Genomic DNA, 27,500 nt, shown 5'->3' with positions numbered 1-27,500 from the left:
CCAGCCATCAGTTATTTATTTTTAATGATATAGAATTATTATTATCATTATGTTATAGCTTATTTGTACCTTTCCCAATTAAAGCCAAATGTCTCAAGTATGACTGGAATTCACAATGTTTTCATGTGTCACGTTTTGAAAATTTCTATTTTATGATGTTTAAATATGAATGTTATTCTGCAAAATCGCAAAGCTTTGTCACAGTCTGCACGAGCAGACGCATCCATGAGAAGACATGGCCAGGTCTTTGATGGCTAAAATCTTGGCGATTAGTTTTGATTGTTCTTTCTGAGTGCGTATAATAAACACTGTGAAAAGAGTGTTGCAATCCGAGTGACTTTCATACGAATCGTTTGCAATTGCCTTTATCAGATTTTCTTAGTGCTAATCATCCGCCTTTCCCTATCGTGCCGAGTTTTATAGCCACAAAGAATCTGCTCTGGCTATTATTAGCTTAATTTTTCACGATTAAAAAAAAAAAAATGTTATTACACATGCTGCTGGCCAGGCTCGAACCAGAAACCTTGGGCTGAAAATATTTTTTAATGACAGTTTATAATTTGTTATTAAAAATGTCCATCTTAACGTATTTGTAGATCTGATCAGCACCATATTCTGAATGTTTTTATAAAAGGCCCACATGTATTTTGTTGTTGTTGTTATTGTTGTTAGATACTCCTAATATCCTCTTATTAAGATCGAGTGCATCTGCTACCGCTTGGATGGTCGTGCTTTTCATATGTAATATATTCGTTTGCTATTTCGATTTAGAGATTCTTATTATAATCGTTATTATATTCATTATTATATTCATTGTTATTTAATCACTTTAAAAGCAAAGTCTTCGTTGCCATTGCCAATTAAACCCCATGTTTCCGCAGGAGAAACTTAACTCTGTCGGTTCTCGTCATGTTTTTTTTTTCTGTTCTTCTTTTTCTCATTCTTTACTATTTTTTTAAAAAATATAGTTCAAACTTTCTGTTTTTCTTTTATCGTTTTCGCGGGTTGATCTGTATGCTGAACGGATGTGGCATGTTCGTGATACCAAAGACGCCCTTCAAGGGAGGTAACTCGTGTCCGGGTGGGCAGGTGAACTCAAACCGTTGTAACATGCCGGAAAGTAAGAGAAACAGTTCTGCCTTAGCCAGCGGTTCTCCTATACAACTCCGTTTACCTACAAAAGATCAAAAAACAATAAATTAGATTGTGATACGTTTGTTTAGTAAAATAAAGATGGACCATAAAAATGAACTGACATAGATTATGTAATTGGGGAATAGAATGCAAATCTAGTCATATTTTTTGTAAATCACTTTGTGCCAGATTATGCTGAACCGATTGTTTGATGCTTTGGCAGAACTCGGCGAGTTGAGAAAAATACTGCTTAACGCAGTAGGTAAGCATGAGCTTTGGTTATCCAAACATAAGAAATGAAGAAAATACCAGGATGTGATACGTAACAGGATCGATCACTACTGCGTAACCTTTGACACTAATTCTGCTCCAGTCTCTGTATCTGGTTATTTAAGCATATCCGGTTATAAAATCATGGAAGCTATTCAAAATGAATACAAAAACAGCCAACAAAGAAAGACTTTTATCAAACATATATAGTTATCATGTTGGATTTCAAAAGTAAGACTCAAATAGCAATCCGTCTGATATATCGATATTTGAGATATCTTTAATAAGTTTCTAGTCTTTTCTTGTACAGGCATTTAAAACTGTCTTGAAAAGATTCTTAAATTTTTTTTTTGAACATTCATCATCTTATTGCTATACGTCTTATGAGATGAGTGACCAATTTTTATGATTTCAGGTTCAAATGAACAGCTACAGAAGAAATTGGAATACACCCTACTAAAGCCGCATTGTCACATGATCAAAAATGAGATCTGGACATGAGGACACTTTAGAACGACGATATGCAATAAAATTCTGTTTTGAACTTGGAAAAAAATGCTGCAGTAACGTATAGAATTCTTCAGACTGCTTTTGGACCATCTTACATGAGGTTTTGAGTGACATAAGAGATTCAGGAAAAATAGGGAGTCTGTGAGGGATGATGAGAGGTGTGGGAGGAGTAAGAAAGTCAGAACATCAGAGTTGATTGGCCAAATAAAGAATTTCATGGATAAAGACCATCGTGTATCTATAAAGACATTAAATGCACCGTTTGATGTCAGTGTAGGAACTGTATGCACAAAGGAACTGAAGATGCGGAAGATTTGTGCCAATGCACCAATCCACAAATCCATGTTTGTCACAGACTATTTGACCAAGATGGGCATCAAGACAGTTCCTCACCCTCCCTATAGTCCAGACATTGCTCCCCGTGACTTTTGGTTATTCCCTAAGTTCAAAGAAAATCTTAGAGATTGTCGTTTTGTGACAATTGAAGAGATAGAAGAAGCTTGTCACGAGGATAATTGACATACTCACACAAGATGACTTCTACGGGGCCTTCTAGAAGTTGTTGGAGCGGTACAACAAGTGCATTGCAGTCGGAGGAGATTACTTCGAAGGGGACTAGAGTTTTATGTGTGTAAAAGTGCTCATATGAAAAAGTTTGAAAACTTAACAGAGGCATCTCGTACCTCTCACAAGAAATATAGAAAAACCACGAAAAAACTCACCAATAAAAAATGGAATAAAAGCTCCGGGCTTCTGGGAATTCTCCATAAACCGCTCAGGACGGAAATTTTCAGGATCTCCCCAGAGTTTCGTGTCCGTCATCACCGAGCCAAGATTCGGTATGATTATTGCCTCTTTGGGGATTGTGTAGCCTCCGAACGAGATGTCCTTGGGCGTCTGACGACCCAGCAACAACTGGACAACGTTTCCTATCCTTTGGATTTCCATGATGGAAGCGTCCAGAAGCGGCAAGTGTGACCGGTCAGCAAGCGTAGGGAGACGATCTGGCTCAACATTGTCATCGATCTCTTTCTGGATCATCTTTTGGATATCCGGATAATGCAGCATGTAGACGAGCGCCCAAAGAATGGTGGAGGTTGTCGTTTCTGTGCCGGCAATCAGCAAATCGCCGATTACTTTGCTTAGCTGTTCCTCTAGATAAAAAAAGAACAAAAATGTAGATAAGATTGACGGTAATATTTGAAATATAGAATCATGCACCTCTCTCTCTCTCTGTTCATATATATATATATATATAAATATATATATATATATATATATATATATATATATAAATATATATATATAAATATATATATATAAATATATATAAATATAAATATATATAAATATATATATATATAAATATATATATATAAATATATATAAATATATATATATAAATATATATATATATAAATATATATAAATATATATATATATATATATAAATATATATATATATAAATATATATAAATATATATATATATATATAAATATATATATAAATATATATATAAATATATATATATAAATATATATATATAAATATATATATATATAAATATATATATAGATAAATATATATATATATATAATATATATATATATATTAAGTTAAGTATATGTTTGCATATATTATTTATGTATGTATATATATTGTCTTAGTCATATCATATTAAAATTCTATTAATATACCATAAAAATTAAAAATCTATCCAAGTTAAAAATCCCTACGTGACTTCTTAACCACCGAAAAGAAGGTTTGCAGATTGAATTAAAATATGCAGATTAAATTAGAAAAGATGGAAAATGTAGGAAAAAAGAAAAATAAAGAAAAACGAGGAAAAGAAAGAAGAAAAGGGGAAACCTAGCATATAAAATGGCGGCATGTTTGAAATGTTTTTTTCTTACGCGTGGTGACGTTTAAAATATTTTACTAAATAAGAAGAGAAAGAAAAATACCGGAGAATAGAACAAAAAAAAAATAATCGAAAACGCAAAAATAGAAGCAAAAAATGAAAAGAAATAAAAAGGGAAAAAGGAATGAAAAACGTGAAAGATAAAAACAGTATAAAAAATATACTGAATAGATAAGACAGACAAGAAAAGAGGGAAAAGAGTAGAACAAATCAAAACAAATATTTGAAAAACAAAAAACAAACAAATAACGCACAACAACAACAACAACAACACGAAAAAGTAAAGAAAAAGACAGCAAATATAACGAGAAAATCAAGGAGAAAAACACACACACACATACACACACTTAGGAGAAAAGAAAAACACACACACATACACACACTTAGGAGAAAAGAAAAACGATGGGAGAAAAAACATAAGAACGAAAAAGTTCGGACAAAAAACAGAAACAAAAAGAACGATAGAAAAGTTTGATAAATAAAAAGATACAACGAAAGAAGATAGAAACAAACAAACAAATAAAAAACAACAAAAAAGAGGAGATAATAAGAAAAAAACTGCAAAAATAAAAAAAAATGTGAAAGAAAGTAAGAAAATGCTTGAATAAAATAAAAATAATAAATACAAGAAAAAGAAGGAAAAGAAAGAAAAGAAAGAAAAATAATTCAAAAATAAAAAAAACGACGAAAAACAAAATTATAAAAAAAAAGAAAAAAATTAAATAAGAAAATAAAACAAAAAAATAAAACAAAAACAAAATAAAAACAAAAAGACAGTAAAGGAAAGGATGAAAAGAGAAATAGAACATAGCTGCCTTAAAAATAGGAGATAAAACCCACGGAAAAATCCCTCTGGAATCTTCCCCATGATCCATCAAGGACTGTCACGTATCCTCCGACGGGTGTCTCCCCCTTTGAGTAACAGCAGCGTGTTGTCTTGAAGGGGTCACATTCTTACACCAAATGCACCGCACTTGTGGGTCACAAAGACCCCCTCCCCCCTTACAGTTCCTTCAACAGCGACAGTCCCACAATCTCCTTACATAAAAAAGAAAAGAAAAACGTTGCTCTCCCACCCCACTCTCGCCACTAACCATCAGCCCGAATACTGCATACCTTTAACTATGCTAACCCAACCCAAACCGCGGTTAAATTCCCGGAGAGCCCCGTTTTTATTTTTATTTTTTACCCCCTCATACCCTCATTGCTCTCAAAATACCCATCCTCTTGTAAATCCCCGACCATCTCTGCTGATTCTCTTCTCCGCCCCACATTCAAATGTATGTTAGTCAGTCAGTGGAACAGATTTGCGGAGCGGAAGTTGGTGGACTAGCAGAGTAATGGCGGAGCGGAAGTGTCGAAAAGAAGAATAGAAGAATAAGAAGTTTTAGAAAAAATGAAAAAATACATATAGAAGTATAAATCAAGAAAGAAAGAAAAGAACAAAGAAAAATATTAACAAAGAAAAAAGAAATTAATAAAGAAAAGGGAATAAATTAACACAGAAAAAGACATTAACAAAGAAAAAAAGAAATTAATAAAGAAAAAAAAGGAAGAAATTAACAAAGAAAATAAAACAATGAAAGAAAAACTGGAAGAATAGATAAGTATAAATACAATGTTTTTTTAAGACTAAAAAATAAGAAATAATTAAATTAATATAAAAATGCAAAAAGAAGTAAATAGGAGAATAATCGCAGAATGGTGAAAAGGGGACAAATATTTACAAAAAGATAAGCCAGATATATAGAAGAATAAATAAATAAGGAGAGAAAAAAAGAAAGAGAGAAAACGTTAGCTAAGAAAGAAAAAACTAAGAATAACTGAACAAAATAGGTGAATATAAATATTTCTAGACTAAAGAAAGAAAAGAAAAAGAAAATGTAGAAAAAAATGAAGTAGAACAAAAAAAAAATGGTTTTATTAATGAAGAAATAAAGAACTTAATAGAAAAGTGAAGAAAGAAGATTAAAAACATTGTACCAATTGTAAATATCACTTTTCTTAGTTAAAGAATTAAAAGGATAAAAAAGAAGAGAAAAATGGATAAAAAAGAAACAAATAAAATAAACGAAGAAAGAAACGAAGAAAAAAGACAATATATGACTATAAAAGAAATAAATGAATAAATAAATAAATAAAAACTGAGGAACGAACCAAAGAAAGGCGTAAGAAAAAAAACTGAAAGGAGGTAACGTTTTAATAAATGGAAAAAAAAAATAATAAAAAACAACACTAAAACAAAAAGAAATAAAAAATGCAAAGAAAGTAAAGCGTCAATCTCTTCCTTTTTCTCGCAGTAGATACGAAGAAAAGAAAATAATTCCTACTCGGAAAACGTATTTCTTTAAACGAATTGAATCGAATTACATTCTTAACAACATGGTGCAACAATGCATAAGAAAAACTGACAAATCAGAATCAAATATTGATTTTGTACGAAGAAAACGATCGATGACAAAAAAATAAAGAAAAAAAAAACTGACTTATACTTTCAATATTAAAAGTTATTATTTGTGCCAATAATCACGAAACACATTTTTGGGAGTGGGGGCTTCAGATTCCCCCAAACTAAAAAAGGCATAACATTTTATAATTGTCCCTTTCAATTAGTTCGTTGGTTCACTAGTTTGTCCGCTGGTTCGCTTACTCGTTCGCCCGTTAGTTTGTCTGTTTTTCTTTTAGTTTGTTTGTCCGTTAGTTCGTTTGTTAGTTCATCTGTCCGTTTGTCTGTTACTTCGTTTATCCGTTTGTGCATTAGTTCGTTTGTACGTTATTGATTTGATTTTCTCAGCATTAGTCTTTCATGAAAATTCCATAAAGTTATGATGAAATTCATGAGTGCAGAAAACTGATTGCGTCGGCTTTGTTGTGAAAAATTCATGTTCAAAATTAAACGGGGAAAAATAATAAAAACCACAGTTATGTAAGAGACCCACAACCGACGGAAACAATCCATCATTGCAACGCTAGATTAGTGCATGTAAAAATGAAGAAAGAAATTCAACAAAGGTAAAAACATAAAAAGGGGATTCATAAAGAGAAAGAACAAAGGTATTGGTCAAGTAAGGGAGAAAATAAAGAAAGAAGAAAAAGGAAAGAAAAGAAAGGAGAATAAACAAAGAATCAAGAAGAAAGGAACGAATGAAAGTACAGACTGAGAAAGGAGGGGAAGAACAAAGAACGAATAGATCAAGAAAGAAAGAATGAAAGAAAGAAAAGTAAGCAAGAAAGAAAGAGAAGGACAGTCAAAAAGAAAAAAAAGGGGGCAAATAAAAAGAAAAGGAAATGAAAAAAAGAAGAAAAGAAAAATAGATTAAGCAAATAGGAAATAAAATGAAAAAATAACATAGAGTAAGGAAGAAAGAAAGGAGGAAATGAAGGAAAAAGAGAATGTATGACTGAAAGACAAATTTATTAAGAATGAAAGAAAAAATAAAGGATAAAAGTAGAAAAGCAAATAAAAGTCTACAAAAATATAAAAATAAATAATATGTACTAAATGAAATAAAGAATAAAATAAAGAATGGAAATAAGAAAAACCAAAAAGAAGATATTAAGTAAAAGTGAAAGAAAGAAAAAAATTAAAAATAAATGAAATAAACAAAGAAATAAAAAAAAGGAAAACGAGGAAATGAAAAAGAAGGGAAATAAGGAAATAACGGCTAATGAACTGACGAAAGGCAATTGTGCTTTTTGTTAACAAGTGTCCGGACACTGCAATTACAGCTTGACCCACAGCATTCCTTAACACTTAACCCAAATCCATCCAAACGTCCCCTATTTTATAGTTGTTGTACACAAAAGGGACTTTAAGTGCAGCTTCATAAGATAAAAAAAAAAAAAAAATGAACGATGAAAACTGTTTTATTTTTACATTCGAGTTCCTTGATGTGTACACGTGCGTGTGTTGGCCGGGGAAACCCGTTTTCGTGGGAGTGGTTAGAAGAAAAGTCGGTATAATCATTAGCGCAGCACGTGTTTCCACGAAGATGACGCTTAAGGACCTCTCACATTTCGAATCGCTATTTCGTTCTTCTATACGAATGAATCACCACTTATCAAAGCCAAAAACATACTCGAGGATAAGAGTCATGAGATGACCAATTGGATGATGAAAAAGGATAAAAAAGATGGACGAAATTGAACGTGAAGACGACCATGTTGTAGTCTGCAAGGAAGCAGTACCGAGGTAATGTGTTCCACAGACGCGAGCGTGTAAAACGGATGTTGAACCGAAGGAAGCGTGCCCTCTTAACGTAAATACTCTCGACCAACCCGACAGTCAACAAAATCCCACCCTTTCACTGTAGAGGGTCACAGACGCAGGAAAGCCTTTTACTCTGGTAGTTTTTTTCCTCGAACTGATTGCCTTTGGAATTTCCTCCTCGCTCCTTGTTTCCTCGACTGCACCAGCATGTAGGAATTTAAATGCCATGTAAACAAACGCCTGGCTGCACAATTCCCCACTTTACATGAGCCCTATTAATCTGACCACTAATTCACAGTAGTTCACGTGCTAGTTTCAATGTGCTTTGTTTGGGGTGACTATAAGTAAAAGAAAAAAAATTATGACGATAACGATAGTGATGGAAAGAAACTTTATTTGTGTAAGTTTAGCTTAATTTTAGGTACACAGTGGAAAGCAAGTAAAAGTTAATTTGTCGTTCAAGTTATCTTGTGAGATTTTAAAAGTTGAACCTAAATAACATGTAACCTATTTAACCTGATACCGTAATAATAGATATCTTGAGTATGTTTAACTGTAGTCAACAGAACGAAAACAAACAAATAAATGTTACCATAGCCAATAAAAGTTACTTTTTGACCTGCCTGAATCATTTGTTTGTATTTGTAAAGTATTTGAAAATGTTATTTTTATGATATCTCCAAAGTTTAATTCTTTTTACAGGCTGTTGAATGTTTACAAACAAGATGGCCGCCGACGACAGGAGAGTCGCCCTTTTTCGTCAGCTTCTCTTTTGCCCCTTTTTTCTTTAACCAGAATCTCAGCTAATAACTGTCATCAATCGTATGAAAATATAACTTTTAACCGAACTGTATATTAGTGTTACCGGTAATTTTGTGTAATTTTGGATTTTTGAGCGATTATCGAAATTCCACATGATCATCTAATGTAAGTCATGTTTTTTTTTCTAACAGTTACGCTAGCTGTGTATTAAACTAAAAAGTTTTAAAATAAGTTAAAATATGCATAAACTTATCCTGGTAGGTAGAAGAGTAACTTATCTTGCCTTTGGTAACATTTGTTTGTTGTACATTTGCGCTTTGAGACCCTCTTTCGTTTTATTAACTACAGTTAAACCTACTCAGGAAGTCTTTAGAAAGAAACTGCTCATGGAAATTCCGCTAGGTTTTAGGTACACAGTGGACGCAAATAAAAGTTTTTTGTGGTTAAAGTTACCTTGTGATATTTTAAAAGTTCAACCTAAATAGTATTTAACCTGGTATTTATTCTAATTAACCAATTTCCATTTATTTATTAATGTACTGTGTTATTGCCATTATAATAACGCCTTTCGCTACAGTTTATTAAAAACAGATGTAGTCCTACATGTTTCAATTATAACCGAAAAACTAACACCAGCATAGACAATTGTTAATTAAAGAGCGTAAAAGTTGTGTCTCGTGAATGCAAACATTTTATATCTTTTTCTGTATACGTTTAAAATTATGCCAACAAATAAACATTAAAGATTAAAATGACTTCACTGCATCCCGGGCAGTACCAGGTCGGTACAGCTAGTTAGAAATAAAGAAATATGGCTACGCCATTTCAACATTTCAAAAGTTACAGTCAATATATATTTTCCTCTTCAAGAAAGATCTGACTCTTGATGCAATCCTCTACCTATGTAAGCGTCAAATAAATGCTAATATGCAATACTGATGCCACATCCGGGAACTGTGGCTCAGAGGACTCTTTCCTTCCTTGATTAAATACAAAATCGGCTTCGAAATCTAATGTATGTATGTATGTGTGTGTGGGGGGTGGGGGTTCGCAGCTCTTCCCTACAATCTCTTTCACACATACATGTCTTTCTTTAATCTATCGTTATTTTCATGAACTGAACTTCAATCTCTGGTTCCTTGCCATAAAACATTCACAGTAAGAACTCATTTAGCGAAAAGCTCTCTAAATACTTTCCTTTTCTTCCTGTGTGCGCCTAAACTAAACAAAACTTCTATGAGCAATGTTTCTTTAAAAACAAAGAAAAAAAACAATTGTGGTGTACATACCACGAAGCCACTTCCAAACATGGCTGTTCAAAATTCCAATGTTAAATTCTTGTCGACCTGTCCGCCTAAATAATCAAAATTCTCTCTTTATTTTCATCGTCAACTAACAAACTCATTAACCCTTATCCTCGAGTGGGATTTGGGCCTGGATAAACGATAACACACACACACACACACACACACACACACATAAGAACATAAATGTAACATGTAAATAATAATTTACAGTTTTACATTTGTGTTCTTCTATAACAAGCTCTATTTCCTATCTTGGTTGTATTGAGCTTTTTTTATTTGGTTGGGATTACTATATAAATATTAATATTTATTTATATTCACGTCAAGTTTACAGAAGCTTTTGGCTTATAGACTTAATTTTTACTTCATTGATTATATATATATATATATATATATATATATATATATATATATAACTACTTCATTTACTCACATAAAATTAATATACGAAAGTATAGATTTACGCGTAAACTTTAAGTATTTACTTCAAAAGTGCTCAATACGTAGGTAGAGCTAGTTAGTAATTTATAAAATATATATGGCGATTGCTTAATCGCCATATATATTTTATAAATTACTAACTAGCTCTACCTACGTATTGAGCACTGAATATTCGGCGTATATATATATATATATTGTGTCTGTGTATTATTAAACATTTTTCAGTTTGCCAAGATTCGTAGCTCAGTTAAAATAGTCATGAACATATTTGCCGGCATTCACCGTAGAAACGCCTCAGGCGATCGGTGTTACATCAACCCATCCTCACAACGAAAGGGTAATGCCTGAAAAGGTCTTCTACTCCTACTTCTACCCAGACAGAATAGAGCCTGGTGCTTGTAAATCAGCTTCTGGTCTCTCAGACTGAATACCGAGATGAGCGGCGTAGAAAGGTCCGATTATACCTAGTGTAAACTTCTTGATTGTATGCTCCAAAAACTCAAAGTTTGAATATTATTCAATGGATGAGCGTGGGGGTCGCCGCCCTGCACCTCTGAACGCCACTAATCGAGGCAAGCTTTGGCAAGTATGACCGCTTGAAGGCCAACTGGTGTCAAATCTAATCTAAACTAAATGCCCCGATAAAATCCTTCTCTAAGAATAGACTTTCAGTTGCGGAATTAAAATTGATCCTTTAATTAACGTGTCTGCATTTCCGTGTTACGTTCTGGACATTCCGCGAATAAGCAACATAATATCGGAATGCTAATTTACAGCGACGCCGAGTCAATTTGCCATTCGTAGAGAGAAAAAAGAATCGTTTTTTGTTATCTCGTGGAAGCGGATTGGAACCGTTTTTGTTGTTTTTATTGTTGTTGTTACAAAGGTTGTTTAGGTCAGGAGCCGGAGTAAACTATTATCTGTCCTTCACTCATTTCTTACCTGGTGTAGTAATTTAACGGGACACTCGGAAGTGATTCGGTTCGCCTCGAAAATGGCGGTAACTTCTTTTCTTTTTGACGTTTCCGACGTAATCTAGTCCATTCTTTGTTTTTTTTTTTTGCTTTTTTTACGCTTTATGTTTTTTGTATTGTTTGACTTTTCTCTTTTTTCTTTTTACATTTTTCTCACATTTCTTCGTTATTTCTTCTTCTTAAATTCCTTCTTTAAATATAAATTATTTTTATCTTCCTTTATCTTTGCTTATTTTTTCCGTTTTTTCTCTATTCTTTGTTTTCTCATTTTTCTGACTTAGGTTTCATAAGTAATTTTTATTATATTCCTCCTTCTTTTTTGGTCCCCCGACAAAAAAAGAGGGTGGACCTGTAAATTCAACCTTGTCCGTTCGTCCGTTTGTCTGTCCGCACTTTTGTCAATAACTGTGCCTTGGAATTTTTTGAAATTTTGCACAAACATTAAACATGAGTAAAAAGTAACAGAACGGATTTTCCGGGAAAACTCGTTGCCCGCCCCCTAGGGGTGTCTTTTGGGTTAAAATGACTAAAATTGGCACTTTTGTGCTTATTAAAAAAAAAAAAAAAATGATGCCTTGCATTTTCATAAAGCTTTCTGAAAAGTTGTGACTAACTGATTTCTATATAATTTTGTTTGTCTATACTTCACGATAACTCTTGGGTGTGCCCCAGGGGCTCTTTTAGGACTAATAAAAAAGGAACACATTTTGGGACTATTTTATCATATTTGTCCAACATTTTCTGTGTATGTCTATTTAGCAGTTTTGCATGGTGCTGAACTCAAATTTAAATATGTTAAGTCCTTGGAGAGTTTTGGGGCTAAATGGGGCGGGGAGACAAATGTGGGACTTAGCCATTTTTTTTACATGGTGCAGAACTCAAATTTACATATGTTAAGGCCTTAAAACTGCACCGTTTGTTTATTTTCACCAGGATTTGACGTCCCCTGAGGACTTTTGGGGCTAAACCGTGTGGGGTGGGGGGCAAATGCTGAACTTAGTTATGTTTTTATACCTCGTTCACTGTTCACTCACGAGGGACCAGCATGCTTCACTTGCTTTTTTCTTTTTTCCTTTCAATTTCTCTACTCTTTCCTCAATTCTTTTCTAATTTGTATTGACTTTATGCCAATTCGACCTGAATTTCGAATTTCGGCGTGGATACATTTGCCAAATCTTATTACATTGATGAGTCATAGGCGAAGAAACAGCTGTCCGTGGATGACCTCCCTAGATTTTAGAGCCAGATATTCCGACCATAACAGCACATTTATTAACCAAAACACCGAATATAAAAACCCTAGTGACTCATTATTGGGAGCTCAAAGAAAGCGGACGCTCACCAATAATCGAGTGGAAAATAGTACGACAGGCCAGTGCATGTATAAATTTAGATGACTCGATTAGATTATGTCTAAATGAGAAATTTGACATTAAAAACACCCAGAAATCTGTAGAAGCATTAAAATAAGCTCAACTATAATTCTGACACATTCAAAAGAAAAGGTCGCGTAACTCTATAGAAAACAGAATAATAGAATGTTAGTAGACATCAACCGAAACTTTAATGAGAACATTTACCCATGGACGAGAAGAAAAATGAATTTGATTGGTTAGGTAGCTAAACTAAACACTACTTATATATATAAAAATACCAGATAACATGAAATGACGATTCCCCACGATGAAACGTAAAAGATGAAACGTAAAAGATTCTATATAGCTTAAGCGACAAATATTTTCATAATTTAATATCTCGCTCTACTCACTTATTGAATTGAGCACTATTGCAATAAATACATATACATATAATAAATACATATATATATATATATATATATATATATATATATATATATATATATGTATATATATAATTAAAAAAAAGTATTTTCTTCAGATTTCATGCGTAATACTAAGCTGATTTTAACTCGGTTCAGCATGTCATATTCTTTTGAAAATCTATAAAAATATTATTGTTTATACACCATTTTATATCGCATGTTCGAAAAAAGTTTTTAAGGAATGCAGTTTGCTTACTTACCGTTTAGCGATGTATCCGGATCTGTTTTTTCTCTGAGTTTCATCTCTTTGATGTAGGCGTCGATAAAGTCGTTGATGTTTGTCTCTTTATACGCCCGCATGTGATCTCGGACGGCCGTCGACAAAAACTCCTCCATATTCTCGATGTTTTTGAAGATCTTCTTAAAGTTGAACGGGTCACCGGGCAGATGCTCAAGCAAGGGAAAAAAGTTGACGATGGCGCTCAGCCCAATGTTTTTGAAGTTCTCGTCAATGCCACGCACGTATTTTTTAAATTGCGGGTTGTTGTAGTCGAAGCGCCTGCCGAACATCAGCGAACAGATCACGTTGGCCACTGCCGTCTGGACCAGGTCGTGGATGTCCAGCGGTTGTGACGCAGTCGAGTCCAGGGCGTCGACGAACGCCCTCACTTCTTCGTGAATCCGATCTTCCATGTTCTGGTGACCCAGGCCAAGGTCTTTGAGGACGCGTAACGTGAGTTTACGCTGTTCCCGCCACGTGAGCCCATTCGTACAGACGATACCTTCGAAAGCAAAACAAAAAAAAAAGCATTTTAACATTAAATTCTCTTTGTAAACTACATAAATTTTGCTGTATTCATCTGTTATCAAAATGAATGCTTTATTTTCTTTAGCATTCCTAGTTAAAGATCTTACTATTCAATCAATATTGCAACATAATATTTTAAATACTGTATTGTAGAAACCAAAAATAAACAAATCCACCTATTTGAATGTTTAATTTGCATAGCTAGTTTAAAAAGGACACATTATATATATATATATATATATATATATATATATATATATATATATATATATATATATATATATAATGTATATATATATAATATATATATAATATTGATTTTGTGCTACGAAGCAGATACTGTCAAGAATTGTAAATGTCAACTGAATTAAAGTAATAGCTTGTAAGATGGTCAACATCATGAACTTTGGGATATAGATTTTTGTCATCCATTTTATATATATATATATATATATATATATATATATATATACATATATATATATACATATATATATATAAATATAGTGTGTATTTATGGAGCATTTATTCATTAAAAAAACATTGTTAAAAGTAAAATAGAGCTTCTGCTTAATTATAACTATTTTATTTTTGGATTTTTATTATTTTTGTGTAAAAAATGTAAGTTCTACAGGTGTCACAAATGTTTTCAATTCTATGCCGAATCATCATTGTCCGAGAAATCAAATGAACGAAGCCGGAGAAGAGGAACCTCGATAGAGGTCGAAGAAATTAGACATTCTCCGATATTATACGGAAAAGAGTAAGGAAACGCTTCTAATTCGTTTCGAAAGAATGCCTAATTAGAGAGCCTGGAACCCTGACCCACACGTTCAAAGAAATGACTGTGCGTAGGGCACTTCAGCCAATTATTCAACGAAAAATCACTGGAAACTCAGTAATGTATTCCTTGTATATATATCAAGCCAAAATATCTCATGAATTGTTTTCATTTCTTTTTTCATCTTTTCGATCTCTTTTTATTTGCGTCTTTTTTAAAACTAACACAAAACGTCTAGTTGCATCCTCATGTAGGTAAAAAAAACAAAACATCGTAAACATTATGATTCCATATGACGTTTCGGTGCATTACATCACTTCTTCAGATACCCGGAAACCAAGATAAAATGAATATTTTCATATCTGAGATAGCTTTAAGAATGAATAAGAAAAGACTATGGAATTGGAAAAGGAAAAAGACACGAAAAAAAAAGACACGAAAAAAAAGACACGAAAAAAAAAAAGACACAAAAAAAGGCTAAGGTGTAAGCAATCAAACGCATTTTTTTACGTTGAAATATAACAGCATACTTTTTTATTTATTTATACAAACATTATTGGCAACATATGCGCATACATGTTTCAGTTGCAATTTCTTTCGAAATCCAACATCATTAGATTTCCCAACTGAAACATGTATGCATATATGTAGCCAATTGCTTGTGTAAATAAAAATATATACTATTATAATTGTTATTGGGGACTTTTGATTATATATATATATATATATATATATATTGCCTTTGTGACTGGTTTTCATATAATACTGTTTCAATTAATGCCAGTACCAGCGAATTCGCTATAATATTCGTTTGCTAATATCTTCCCTCTGATGAGAAGAACGCATTTCTTTGAAACTCCGCGAATTAAGAAAATTTCAATATATTGTATATGATTATTTTGTTGAACTATAAATTCATGTAAAATATATTTTACAGTTTTAAATTTGCATTCTCTCTCTTTATATATATATATATATATATATATATATATATATGTGTGTGTGTGTGTGTGTGTGTGTGTGTGAGAGAGAGAGAGAGAGAGAGAGAGAGAGAGAGAGAGAGAGAGAGAGAGAGAGAGAGAGATGGTGTTGTTAGAACAAAGCCAGTTGTCCTAATCCCATGCCTAAAAAGTTTTGTTTGCAGATGCTTCGCGGCAATTGCGAGTTAGCAACCACTTGATTGTTTACAAAAAGGCAACTTGAAATTTTAGGAATCTGAGGTCGACCTCTGAGGTCAAAGTACTCGTTGAGGTTCGGTAAAAATGCACCCCTTCTCCCCAAATAACAATAGTCAAATGGGGAAGACCACTGGGTGCATGTATTCGGATATTCGGACATTCCCATTCGACATAATCTTTGTTTTTCTTAGTTTCTCTCTTTCTTACAAACTTTATTCTTTCTTTCTTTTATCTTTATTCCGCCATCTTCCTTTCTTTCTTTTTGCTTTCTTTTCGATCGTTTTCTTTCTATCTTCCTTTCTTTCGATCTCTTTTTCTTTCTTTTTATCTTTTCAGCCTTTTTCTTTCTCCGTTCAATGTTTTTTCTTTCTTTCTTTTTCCTTCTTCCTTCCTTTCGGCCGCTTTTTCTTTCTTTCTTCCTTCTTTTTGACAACCTTTTCTTTTTTCTTTCGATATCTTTTCCTTTCTTTCCCTTTTAAAATCTAAATTTTTTAAATTTCTTTCTGGACTCATTATTTCGTTTTTTATTTCTTCTTTTCCTTTATTTAGATAAATATCACAATAGTCTATACATTATCCCCAATTCTTTTTGCTACAATATTTTATAATCGGTATCGGGTTTAGGTTTGAATTGGAAAAACTTTATATATATATATATATATATATATATATATATATATATATATATATATATATATATATATATATATATATATATATATATATGTGTGTGTGTGTGTATATGTGTGTGGTGTGTGTATACTAGCAGGGTTACTCGGTGTTGCCTGGGATTCTATTTCCCATAAACTTTGTAGATTACAACAAAAAAGATAAGACTCATTCAATTTGCTTAATATTATATTTTGAAGTTTCAAATTCTTTTTGGGACAACATCAGAGTAAAAAATAATTCTACCTCAGGTGAGGTTTGAACTCACAACTTTTTTTCTGTAAGTATAGCGATCTAATTGATTGCGCTATCTCGGCAATTAGAAAGATGTAATGCTTTTAACACATAGGACAAGAGAAAAAAAAAATAAAATAAAAAAGAAAAACTGACGCATTATCCCTTGCTTTCTTCTTTCCCTTTATCTTCTTTTTCTACTTCATCTCCCTATTTTTCTTCACAGTGGATTGTAAACTTGTTTTAACAACAACAACAACAACAACAACAACAACAACAACAACAACAACAATAATAATAATAATAAATACCAATTTAAATTACTTAAATGTTTTAAAAGAATTATTAAAGTTACATTTTAAAATTCAAATATTTCAGATTTGCATTGAATTTGATCCATAGTCATTGGACATCAATGAATACTATTTCCTGAATTTTAATTTCTTCTAAAGATTCAAACTTGAGACAGTTTCTAGAATTGAACTCATGCAAGACAAATATATTTGATAAAATGGATTATTACTTTAAAATCAAAATGCTAAGTAATGCTTGTAAAAAAAACAAAACACAAAAAAACCCAGTGAACTTTTCGGTAACTGATATCAGTTATTGAGACGTGTAATTGCAATTTAAATACAGACTAGTGCCGCTATTTACATCTGAACTGTTCCAGTAAGGAAGGGAGAATGTAGCGCTACCACCGGTGCAATTCCATTACTTTGTCGCGATCAAAGTGTCCCCCACCCCCGTTTATTTAGGCGGCTTACAATAATAAATAAATAAATATTTTCTTTTTTATCTATAAACAAGTTTGTCTCGTCTTTTTTCAACTCTCATGTTTGACTAGTATATATATATATATATATATATATATATATATATATATATATATGCATACATACAGATCAGAAGTATAGCACACTATGATTTATGTAAGCTACTGAGAAAAAAAGCCTTACGCGTGTTTCTGAAGACAATTCAAAGCAGACGTGAACAAAATCCAAGCTATCATATGAACACACCATCTTCAAAATGAAAAAAACTCAAACGTCTAGAATATTGAGGTTTACTTGGAAATTGATTCTTATACGAATTCATCTGAACCATATTAAAGAAATGTAAAATTTATCTGAACCATATTAAAGAAATGTAAAATTCATCTGAACTATATTAAAGAAATGTAAAATTCATCTGAACTTTATTAAAGAAATGTAAAATTCATCTGAACCATATTAAAGAAATGTAAAATTCATCTGAACTATGTTAAAGAAATGTAAAATTCATCTGAACTTTATTAAAGAAATGTAAAATTCATCTGAACCAGATTAAAGAAATGTAAAATTCATCTGAACCATATTAAAGAAATGTAAAATTCATCTGAACTATGTTAAAGAAATGTAAAATTAATCTGAACTTTATTAAAGAAATGTAAAATTTATGTGAACTATATTAAAGAAATGTAAAATTCATCTGAACTTTATTAAAGAAATGTAAAATTTATCTGAACTATATTAAAGAAATGTAAAATTCATCTGAACCATATTAAAGAAATTTAAAATTAATCTGAACCATATTAAAGAAATGTAAAATTCATCTGAACTTTATTAAAGAAATGTAAAATTCATCTGAACTCTGTTAAAGAAATGTAAAATTCATCTGAACTTTATTAAAGAAATGTAAAATTCATCTGAACTATATTAAAGAAATGTAAAATTCATCTGAACTTTATTAAAGAAATGTAAAATTCATCTGAACTTTATTAAAGAAATGTAAAATTTATCTGAACTATATTAAAGAAATGTAAAATTCATCTGAACTTTATTAAAGAAATGTAAAATTCATCTGAACTATATTAAAGAAATGTAAAATTCATCTGAACTTTATTAAAGAAATGTAAAATTCATCTGAACTATGTTAAAGAAATGTAAAATTCATCTGAACTTTATTAAAGAAATGTAAAATTCATCTGAACTATATTAAAGAAATGTAAAATTCATCTGAACTTTATTAAAGAAATGTAAAATTCATCTGAACTTTATTAAAGAAATGTAAAATTTATCTGAACTATATTAAAGAAATGTAAAATTCATCTGAACTTTATTAAAGAAATGTAAAATTCATCTGAACTATATTAAAGAAATGTAAAATTCATCTAAACTATATTAAATAAATGTAAAATTCATCTGAACTATGTTAAAGAAATATAAAATTCATCTGAACTATATTAAAGAAATGTAAAATTCATCTAAACTATATTAAAGAAATGTAAAATTCATCTGAACTATATTAAAGAAATGTAAGATTTATCTGAACCATATTAAAGAAATGTAAAATTCATCTAAACTTTATTAAAGAAATGTAAAATTTATCTGAACTATATTAAAGAAATGTAAAATTCATCTGAACTTTATTAAAGAAATGTAAAATTCATCTGAACTATATTAAAGAAATGTAAAATTCATCTAAACTATATTAAATAAATGTAAAATTCATCTGAACTATATTAAAGAAATGTAAGATTTATCTGAACCATATTAAAGAAATGTAAAATTCATCTGAACCATATTAAAGAAATGTAAAATTCATCTGAACTTTATTAAAGAAATGTAAAATTCATCTGAACTTTATTAAAGAAATGTAAAATTCATCTGAACTTTATTAAAGAAATGTAAAATTCATCTGAACCATATTAAAGAAATGTAAAATTCATCTGAACTCTGTTAAAGAAATGTAAAATTCATCTGAATTTTGATTAAAGAAATGTAAAATTCATCTGAACTATATTAAAGAAATGTAAAATTCATCTGAACTATATTAAAGAAATGTAAAATTCATCTGAACTATATTAAAGAAATGTAAGATTTATCTGAACCATATTAAAGAAATGTAAAATTCATCTGAACCATATTAAAGAAATGTAAAATTCATCTGAACTTTATTAAAGAAATGTAAAATTCATCTGAACTTTATTAAAGAAATGTAAAATTCATCTGAACTTTATTAAAGAAATGTAAAAATCATCTGAACCATATTAAAGAAATGTAAAATTCATCTGAACTCTGTTAAAGAAATGTAAAATTCATCTGAATTTTATTAAAGAAATGTAAAATTCATCTGAACTATATTAAAGAAATGTAAAATTCATCTGAACTTTATTAAAGAAATGTAAAATTCATCTGAACTTAATTAAAGAAATGTAAAATTCATCTGAACTATATTAAAGAAATGTAAAATTCATCTGAACTTTATTAAAGAAATGTAAAATTCATCTGAACCTTATTAAAGAAATGTAAAATTCATCTGAACCATATTAAAGAAATGTAAAATTCATCTGAACTTTATTAAAGAAATGTAAAATTCATCTGAACCATATTAAAGAAATATAAAATTCATCTGAACTATATTAAAGAAATGTAAAATTCATCTGAACTTTATTAAAGAAATGTAAAATTCATCTGAACTTTATTAAAGAAATGTAAAATTCATCTGAACTTTATTAAAGAAATGTAAAATTCATCTGAACCTTATTAAAGAAATGTAAAATTCATCTGAACCATATTAAAGAAATGTAAAATTCATCTGAACTTTATTAAAGAAATGTAAAATTCATCTGAACCATATTAAAGAAATATAAAATTCATCTGAACTATATTAAAGAAATGTAAAATTCATCTGAACTTTATTAAAAAAATGTAAAATTCATCTGAACTTTATTAAAGAAATGTAAAATTCATCTGAACCATATTAAAGAAATGTAAAATTCATCTGAACTATATTAAAGAAATGTAAAATTCATCTGAACCATATTAAAGAAATGTAAAATTCATCTGAACTATGTTAAAGAAATGTAAAATTCATCTGAATTTTATTAAAGAAATGTAAAATTCATCTGAACTATATTAAAGAATCTGTCTGGAACTGAAACTCTGCTATTGCAGATCATTGTATTTAAGACTAATGTACTTACTTTCGTTGTTCAATTCAGTTCATATATTTGTTAATAATGGAGATACATGTTTGTCTGAATAATGAAAACTGCAGAAACATTTAGGAAAACACTTAAATGTGAAGACTAACATCACACAAGAACTACAGATACAAACTCGACATACAGAAACTGCTACAGATGTAAAACACAAAGCGATATCACACGGAATCATAAAAACTGAAACGGTAAAATTGTAAGGTACTCCCATGCGCCCTACGTTCTGCCCTCCTTTACTGGCGTGTGTGTATGTCCCCAGAAACTGGCACCACACCAAATAAGTGAGGAGTGTCAAGGAGGATAGAAAGGCAGAGGAGAGAAAGTACTAGTCAGACCTCTGCTGGATGAATGCAAACAGGACTGGGACTTTGGGGAGGATTTTTGCCACCCAAATTTTAGTGAAGACCAATAATCACTGCCAATGGTAAACGAAATTCTTTTGCAAAGGTTATCGAAAGAAGTAGGGAGTACTGGAAATCGTGGAAGACTTGTTGTCTTTCAGACTCCAGGGAACACCACAAGTTGTTGTCAAAGAAAAATCTTTGATGATGGCCTGTGTGACTACTCCTAGTGATGTAAATAAGAATAAAAACTAAAACAAAAAGTATAACGGAACTTCAGATGGAACTAAGGAAACTGAAACCGCAACATTGTAAATTACCCCCCCCCCAAAAAAAAGAAAAATTGTAGTGTTGGCATCGACTGGCGCCACACCAAGTAGTCGTGAAGGGTTATAGAGGGCTAAAAGACAGAGAATAGAAATCACTAACCAGACCTCCCCTGGATGAATGTGAAGAAGACTGTAACCTTAGGGAGGCTTGTTGCCACCCTAATTCCAGTGAAGGCCAATAATCATTGCCATGGCAAGTGGCTTTGAAATAAAGCAAATTCGTTTGTAAATGTTTTTGAAAGAGGTGGAGACTACTGCAAATCATGGGAAACTTGTTATCACTCAGATTCCAGGGAATACAGCAGGTTATTGTCAGTGAGTAATTTCTGATGATGACCTGTGTAAGAACTCCAAGTGAGTACAATGTAGAAGTAAAGCTATTCTTAATTATGCAAGAAGAATGTCTGAAAAAGTATGTCATAGTTTACATATTTTCGACTACATAAATAATTAAATTTATTGTGACCCAACGGTTCATGGGTTCGTCTAATATATATATATATATATATATATATATATATATATATATATATATATATGTGTGTGTGTGTGTGTGTGTGTGTGTGTGTGTGTGTGTGTGTGTGTGTGTGTGTATCTCTGGTCATTTTAAGTTTAACTTTATACGGCGCTTGCACAGCACTAGACGGGCGTTACGACATGACGGTGACAGAGAGCGATAATCTTTTGGCGGGAAAATATTTCCCGCGGTTTTCCACAAGTAAAAACAGAATAACATAGATTGCTGTTTTCTTTTTCATGTCGATCTCTTAACGGTATAGATGTCGGCAGTGTGTATGTGCATGACTAATATATAATAAACGCGTGCGTAAGGCTTATGTTGACTATGATGATAAAAGAACGATTTATCATAATATCTTTTATTAGTTTCTGTTTGATTTTTGATTGTGTTTAAAAAATAAATACCTAAAGTTAATTTCTAAAACGAAAATAGATTAAATAAAGGAGTTATAATGAAAAATGTTATCATGGCGGCTAAAAATATTTCAGGTAAATTTGAAATTTTAATCAAATAATCATAAGATAAATTGATTAATTTATTATAAGATAATTGAAAGATACTAGTTTCTGGAACTATTTAAAAGGTAATTAGTAATTTTAAAACATTGAATTAAAAAATATGTACCTGTTTTATTTAACTAAAAATTGCATAGTTATCAAAAAAAAAAATAATAAATAAATAAAATAACATAAAACAAATAAAAAAGTTTAGTAAAAAAAAACGATCTTCGGTAAACAAACGGGCTATCGACATGCAGAATTGTATGGAAGACACGAAATGCAATACTTCATTTTATTATTTTTAACCTTATATAGAAGAATGGTTTTTATAATAGTTTATAAAAAATGAAAAAAATATTATACCTTAATTTGTTTATTTTTGAAGATTATAGAAAGTTGGTACATTTAAGCATCCTTATTCTGTGGTTATATATAAAAAAAGGAATGCTTATTTCATTAGAATACATTTTGGGGTTGAGCGATTCATTTTTATACTTATCAAATATATACGTATTAAATTTTTTTCAATGTAATTTTAGTAGATTAGCTGTTGGATTTTACGACATATCAACAGGTTTAGGATTATTGCATGCATAAACGGCACTATGTTTTATGTTCGGATGACTAAGTTGTTTCTTATGCGCATATGTTTTTTTTTTAATTACATTTTCCCGCAAACAAGGCACAGTGCAACTTTGATGTAGGGGAAGGGGGCTGCTATCAGGGACATAAGTTGCAGGCATACTATGTAGGGAGCAGCAAGATGTTTGTTTACATTATACTTGAACTTCTGCATGTCAGTTCAGTTGGGGAAACAGGAAGCCGGAAGGAAATTCCAAAATCTGGTAGTTCTAAGGAATAAACTATTAGAGTAGAAGGCTTTCTTACATCTAAGAATCTCTACTGTGTAGGGGTGGAACTTTGCTGCTTGTAAAATAGGCAGAGGGATGCAACACTTCGTCGATGGGACAGAGGTTGAAGCTGGGATGACAGTTCAGGACCTATCAGGTTGGCGACTCTCGTTTGAACTCTGTCCAGGTGTGAGAGACTAGTATCAAATGCACCAGCCCAAATGTGACAACAATACTCCATACATGGGCGAATGGTGGCCTTGTAGAGTTATAGGATACTTTCAGGCGTAAGTAACTTTCTAGCACGGTAGAGAGAGCCCACCTTTTCCCCAGAAGCTTTGACAATGCTCTTGATGTATATGTTCCAACTCATGTTCCTTGTAAAAGTTAAGCCGAGGAATTTGAACAAAGTACTTTCAGGTAATGTATCTTTAGCCATAGCTATTGGTGGTTGAGAAGGTTTCTTGTAATTATTAAAGGAAACGAGCTTATTGTTGTCAGCGTTGAACGTTACCATCCATTTTTATTCCCATCTCACTACTGACTGAAAGTCTTCCTCTACCATAGAGCGTTGTGTCATCAGCAAATATACCCATCTCAGAGACAATTTTATCAGGGAGGTCATTTATGAATATCAGGAATAATAAAGGCCCAACATAAGCCCCCCCCTGAGGTACACCTGTATTTATATAATATTGTTTAGACGTACAATCATCAAGGACAACCTGGATTCTTCTTTTATTTAAGAAGGATTTAATCATGTTAAGTATTCATTCAGTAATATCATATGATCTGATTTTCCCGAGAAGACCATCGTGCCATACTCTGTCAAAAGCCTTATATATATATATACAGAGCTACTGTCCTAGCCTTATCTACCTTATCCAGTGCATGGTATATGTTCAGAGATTACAGTTAGGATATCTGCAGTAGAACGGGCTTGCCTAAATCCATAGTCGGACAGAAGTTTAGCAACTGTAAGAGGGTGGACTGGAGTTTGATTAATTATGGACTCAAATATTTGGGCGAAAAGAGGGAGGGTCCTAATGGGGGCGATAATTTAATGGGTCCGTTCTTTCGCCAGAATTCTTGTAAATTGGTACCACAGAAGCAGTTTTCCAATAGTTAGGGAAGCAAGATTCGTTAAGGCATTTGTTGAAAAGTTTGACAAGAACTGGAGCAACTTCAGCGGAGCATTTTTTTTTAATAGTACAGCCGGGATGAGATCAGATCCACATGCTTTTGAAGTGTCTAGGTTTTTATGATATCATGTACTTGAGAAGGGGTGATCATCTAGTGTGGTTTCTGTCTGCAAAGGAAAATCAGGGAAAGAGTGGTTTGCTGGGTCCAAAGTAGAGTTTGAGGCAAACTAATGGGCAAGCATGTTAGCTTTCTCATGATTGTTTGATAGTGGAGGAATTGTTGATTGCCCATTATTTACTACACTGTTGTAGATTTCCCAGAAATCACGAGTTTCTAATTTCTGTGCTTCAATGCGTTTTCTGGCGGTTTCGGTATATTCTCTCTTAGCTGTCGCTATTTCTTTCTTACAATTACTTCTAGCTTCTATAAACTTTTGCCTGTTTATACTGAACTTATGTCGGTTTCTAGTAGACTTATGCTGGATAAATCTGCGGTATGCACGTTGCTTCTGAGCAATGGCAGCTGCACAAGTAGAATAAACCATTGGGGAGAATGAAGTTTGCCACAGAACTTTCATGAGGGAGCATGTGCTTCAATTGCTGCTTTGAACAATTCAGTCTCATTTGCACACTGTTCCACAGGAAGAGAAAAGTTATTTCCCCATGGGGCATCTCTGATTTAGTCGGTAATGGCACACCAGTCAGCCTTATTGCAGTACCTTGTCGTTTTGAGCAATGGCCCTTCCACTTGGGGTCGACAGTTTAGAGTGATGCCTATCATTATCACAGCATGCATGATCAGCATTCCCGAGTGGGTAATGAAAATTGAAAAATAGTTTGCAAACGATGCTCTATTTCGTCTAGGAATGGAATCGTAACTGGTACTTCCAATCCGGATAAGATTTTGCGTCTTTTGATCAATAAAGAGAATTTTAATAAAGAAAATACTTTGGTTGTTTTTAGTAAATTTTATATTTTATCCGATCAGGAGTTTTTGGTTTGATTACTAATATCATAGAAAAATTTAATGTTACCTAATAAATAAAAATGATAAGGTGCCAATTACTTCAAAGAAATAAAAATACAACTTAAGAATGAAGAATAATGTATTTGAGGCCGTTTACATCAAAACATTATATTATTATTACAGTTTTCTTTTTAGGCGACCATAGAAGAATATAAAGGTGCCCACGTAGCTTGTTATGTATGTACCATTAATTTATTTTAATATGATTTCTACATTTTGTTATGCAATCAGCAACTCATATTGCAATCAGTATGGTACACGAACACGCAAAACACTCCTAATTGGTTTCGAAAGAATGTGTGGTTACCAAGCCTGGAACCCTAACTCCAACTCCTAACCCCAATACTAATCCTAACCTTCAAAGGAGAGACCGTGCGTTACTTGTGCTAATTAGTCAGTGAAAAGTCGCTGAAGACGCGTTGGTTACGCTAATTTAAACTAAATCTCCGCCATTTCGTAAATCATCAGCAAAGGATTTTAATCCCAGCAGTAGATCACATACACAAGAAATTGAAAGGTCATGACTTTACGCGAATATTCGTTTACCGAAAAAAAAAAGAAAAGAAAGAAAATGAAGAGACGTACTGTGTAGATATATATTCTTGTAGATATCAAGCCAAAGTAGCACTAAATAATACGCCTACCCAACCCCCAGAGACGGTCGAAAGGCATCGGTTAGTACCCTTGCCCCCTCCTCTAAAATAGCGAAATGATATAAGTGAACAGATAAAGAAATAATTTACTTAACTTCTGTTGCCAACCTTCATTCGTTCCTATCTTTTTTGTGCCAACAACCTGAGAAGAAAGCAAATGTGACACGTGTGTGATTTTGCCATATCCAAACAAGCTATTATGTGTTGAGTTTTTATTTTTCTTCCAATTACGAGGTCCTTTTTTATAGAGCTGGATTAAAAAACCGACACCGTGACCGACTCTGTCCTCACAGAAAAGCGAGTAAAAATAGACGACAATCCTTGACTTTTTGGCTAGAACTGAAGTGTACTATCTATTCTGATATTGCACTTCATCTTTTTTTTTTTTGTCCTTGGTTAGTGACGGAGAAATTATTCTAGACCGAGGCGATTTTTTACTTTTGTGCCGATATTGAGTGTCTCTTTTGGGGTACCTAAATTTTCTCCGCATTAAAATCCACTTTCTGTCTAACTCCTCTGCCATCATGGGAGGAGGGTAGCAAGTAAATAGGAATCTCAACTGGTCACGTGCCGTTCTCATAACAAAAGCAGGTCTCACGTAACCTTGAGTTTGCCATGCCTGTTTACACGTTTGGGCTAAATATCGGAACACAATAGTGATTTCCTATGGATACCCTTTTTTCTGATTGGTGTCAAGAAGTCTTGTTATCTTGCCAATTAGAGTAAAGCATGGAGCAAGTACTAGTGTGATTGTGAGATTAGGAGTGGTTGGGGTATATTTAGGTACTTCGGCTATTAATAGCCAGTAGAGCGTTACCACTGTCGACGAAGAAAAGACTTTATCAGACATGTGCACGGAAGTGTGCTGTGGCCAGTGATCATGATTGAACGCATGTGCTAAACCGAAAGAAATGGTATAAGAATCATAAGAAGGGGAGGGGGTAGGGTAATGTGAGTCTTTAAGATTGGTTTACTTTTGATGACTTCGCAGGAATATTAAATTCGTAAAAATGGATGAAAGTTCTTATTTCAGTAATTGTGGAAGAGTTGAAGTAGCGAGGTCTATTTACTGTAGAAAGCCAAGGGGGACATGGGACGAAATGGACCTAAGAAAAAAAGGGGGAGGGGGAATAAATAAAGACGTGGTCAGAGGTAGGTTATCTTGAAA

The 27,500-nt window shown here is 32.2% G+C and overlaps 1 protein-coding gene across 1 annotated transcript in view; it reads right to left on the bottom strand.

Annotated features, from left to right (window-relative positions):
- LOC145242382 (cytochrome P450 2J5-like) overlaps positions 1 to 27,500 on the bottom strand; it is a 53,131-nt gene that overhangs the window by 114 nt on the left and 25,517 nt on the right. Inside the window, exons 2-4 of the mRNA XM_080105398.1 lie at positions 13,575 to 14,096; positions 2,637 to 3,068; positions 1 to 1,174 (exon numbers count right to left, since the gene is read on the bottom strand). The exon at positions 1 to 1,174 is cut by the window's left edge and continues 114 nt beyond it. Coding sequence (XP_079961524.1) covers positions 990 to 1,174; positions 2,637 to 3,068; positions 13,575 to 14,096 — 1,139 coding nt within the window. The 3' untranslated portion in view covers positions 1 to 989. The remainder of the gene's footprint in view (positions 1,175 to 2,636; positions 3,069 to 13,574; positions 14,097 to 27,500) is intronic.

This window comes from Euprymna scolopes, chromosome 21, assembly GCF_053919585.1.
Source record: "Euprymna scolopes isolate OS-2025 chromosome 21, ASM5391958v1, whole genome shotgun sequence".
Taxonomy (NCBI): Eukaryota; Metazoa; Mollusca; class Cephalopoda; order Sepiida; family Sepiolidae; genus Euprymna; species Euprymna scolopes.
Note: the sequence above shows the minus strand (reverse complement) of the source record. Positions and strands in the feature narration are given on the sequence as shown.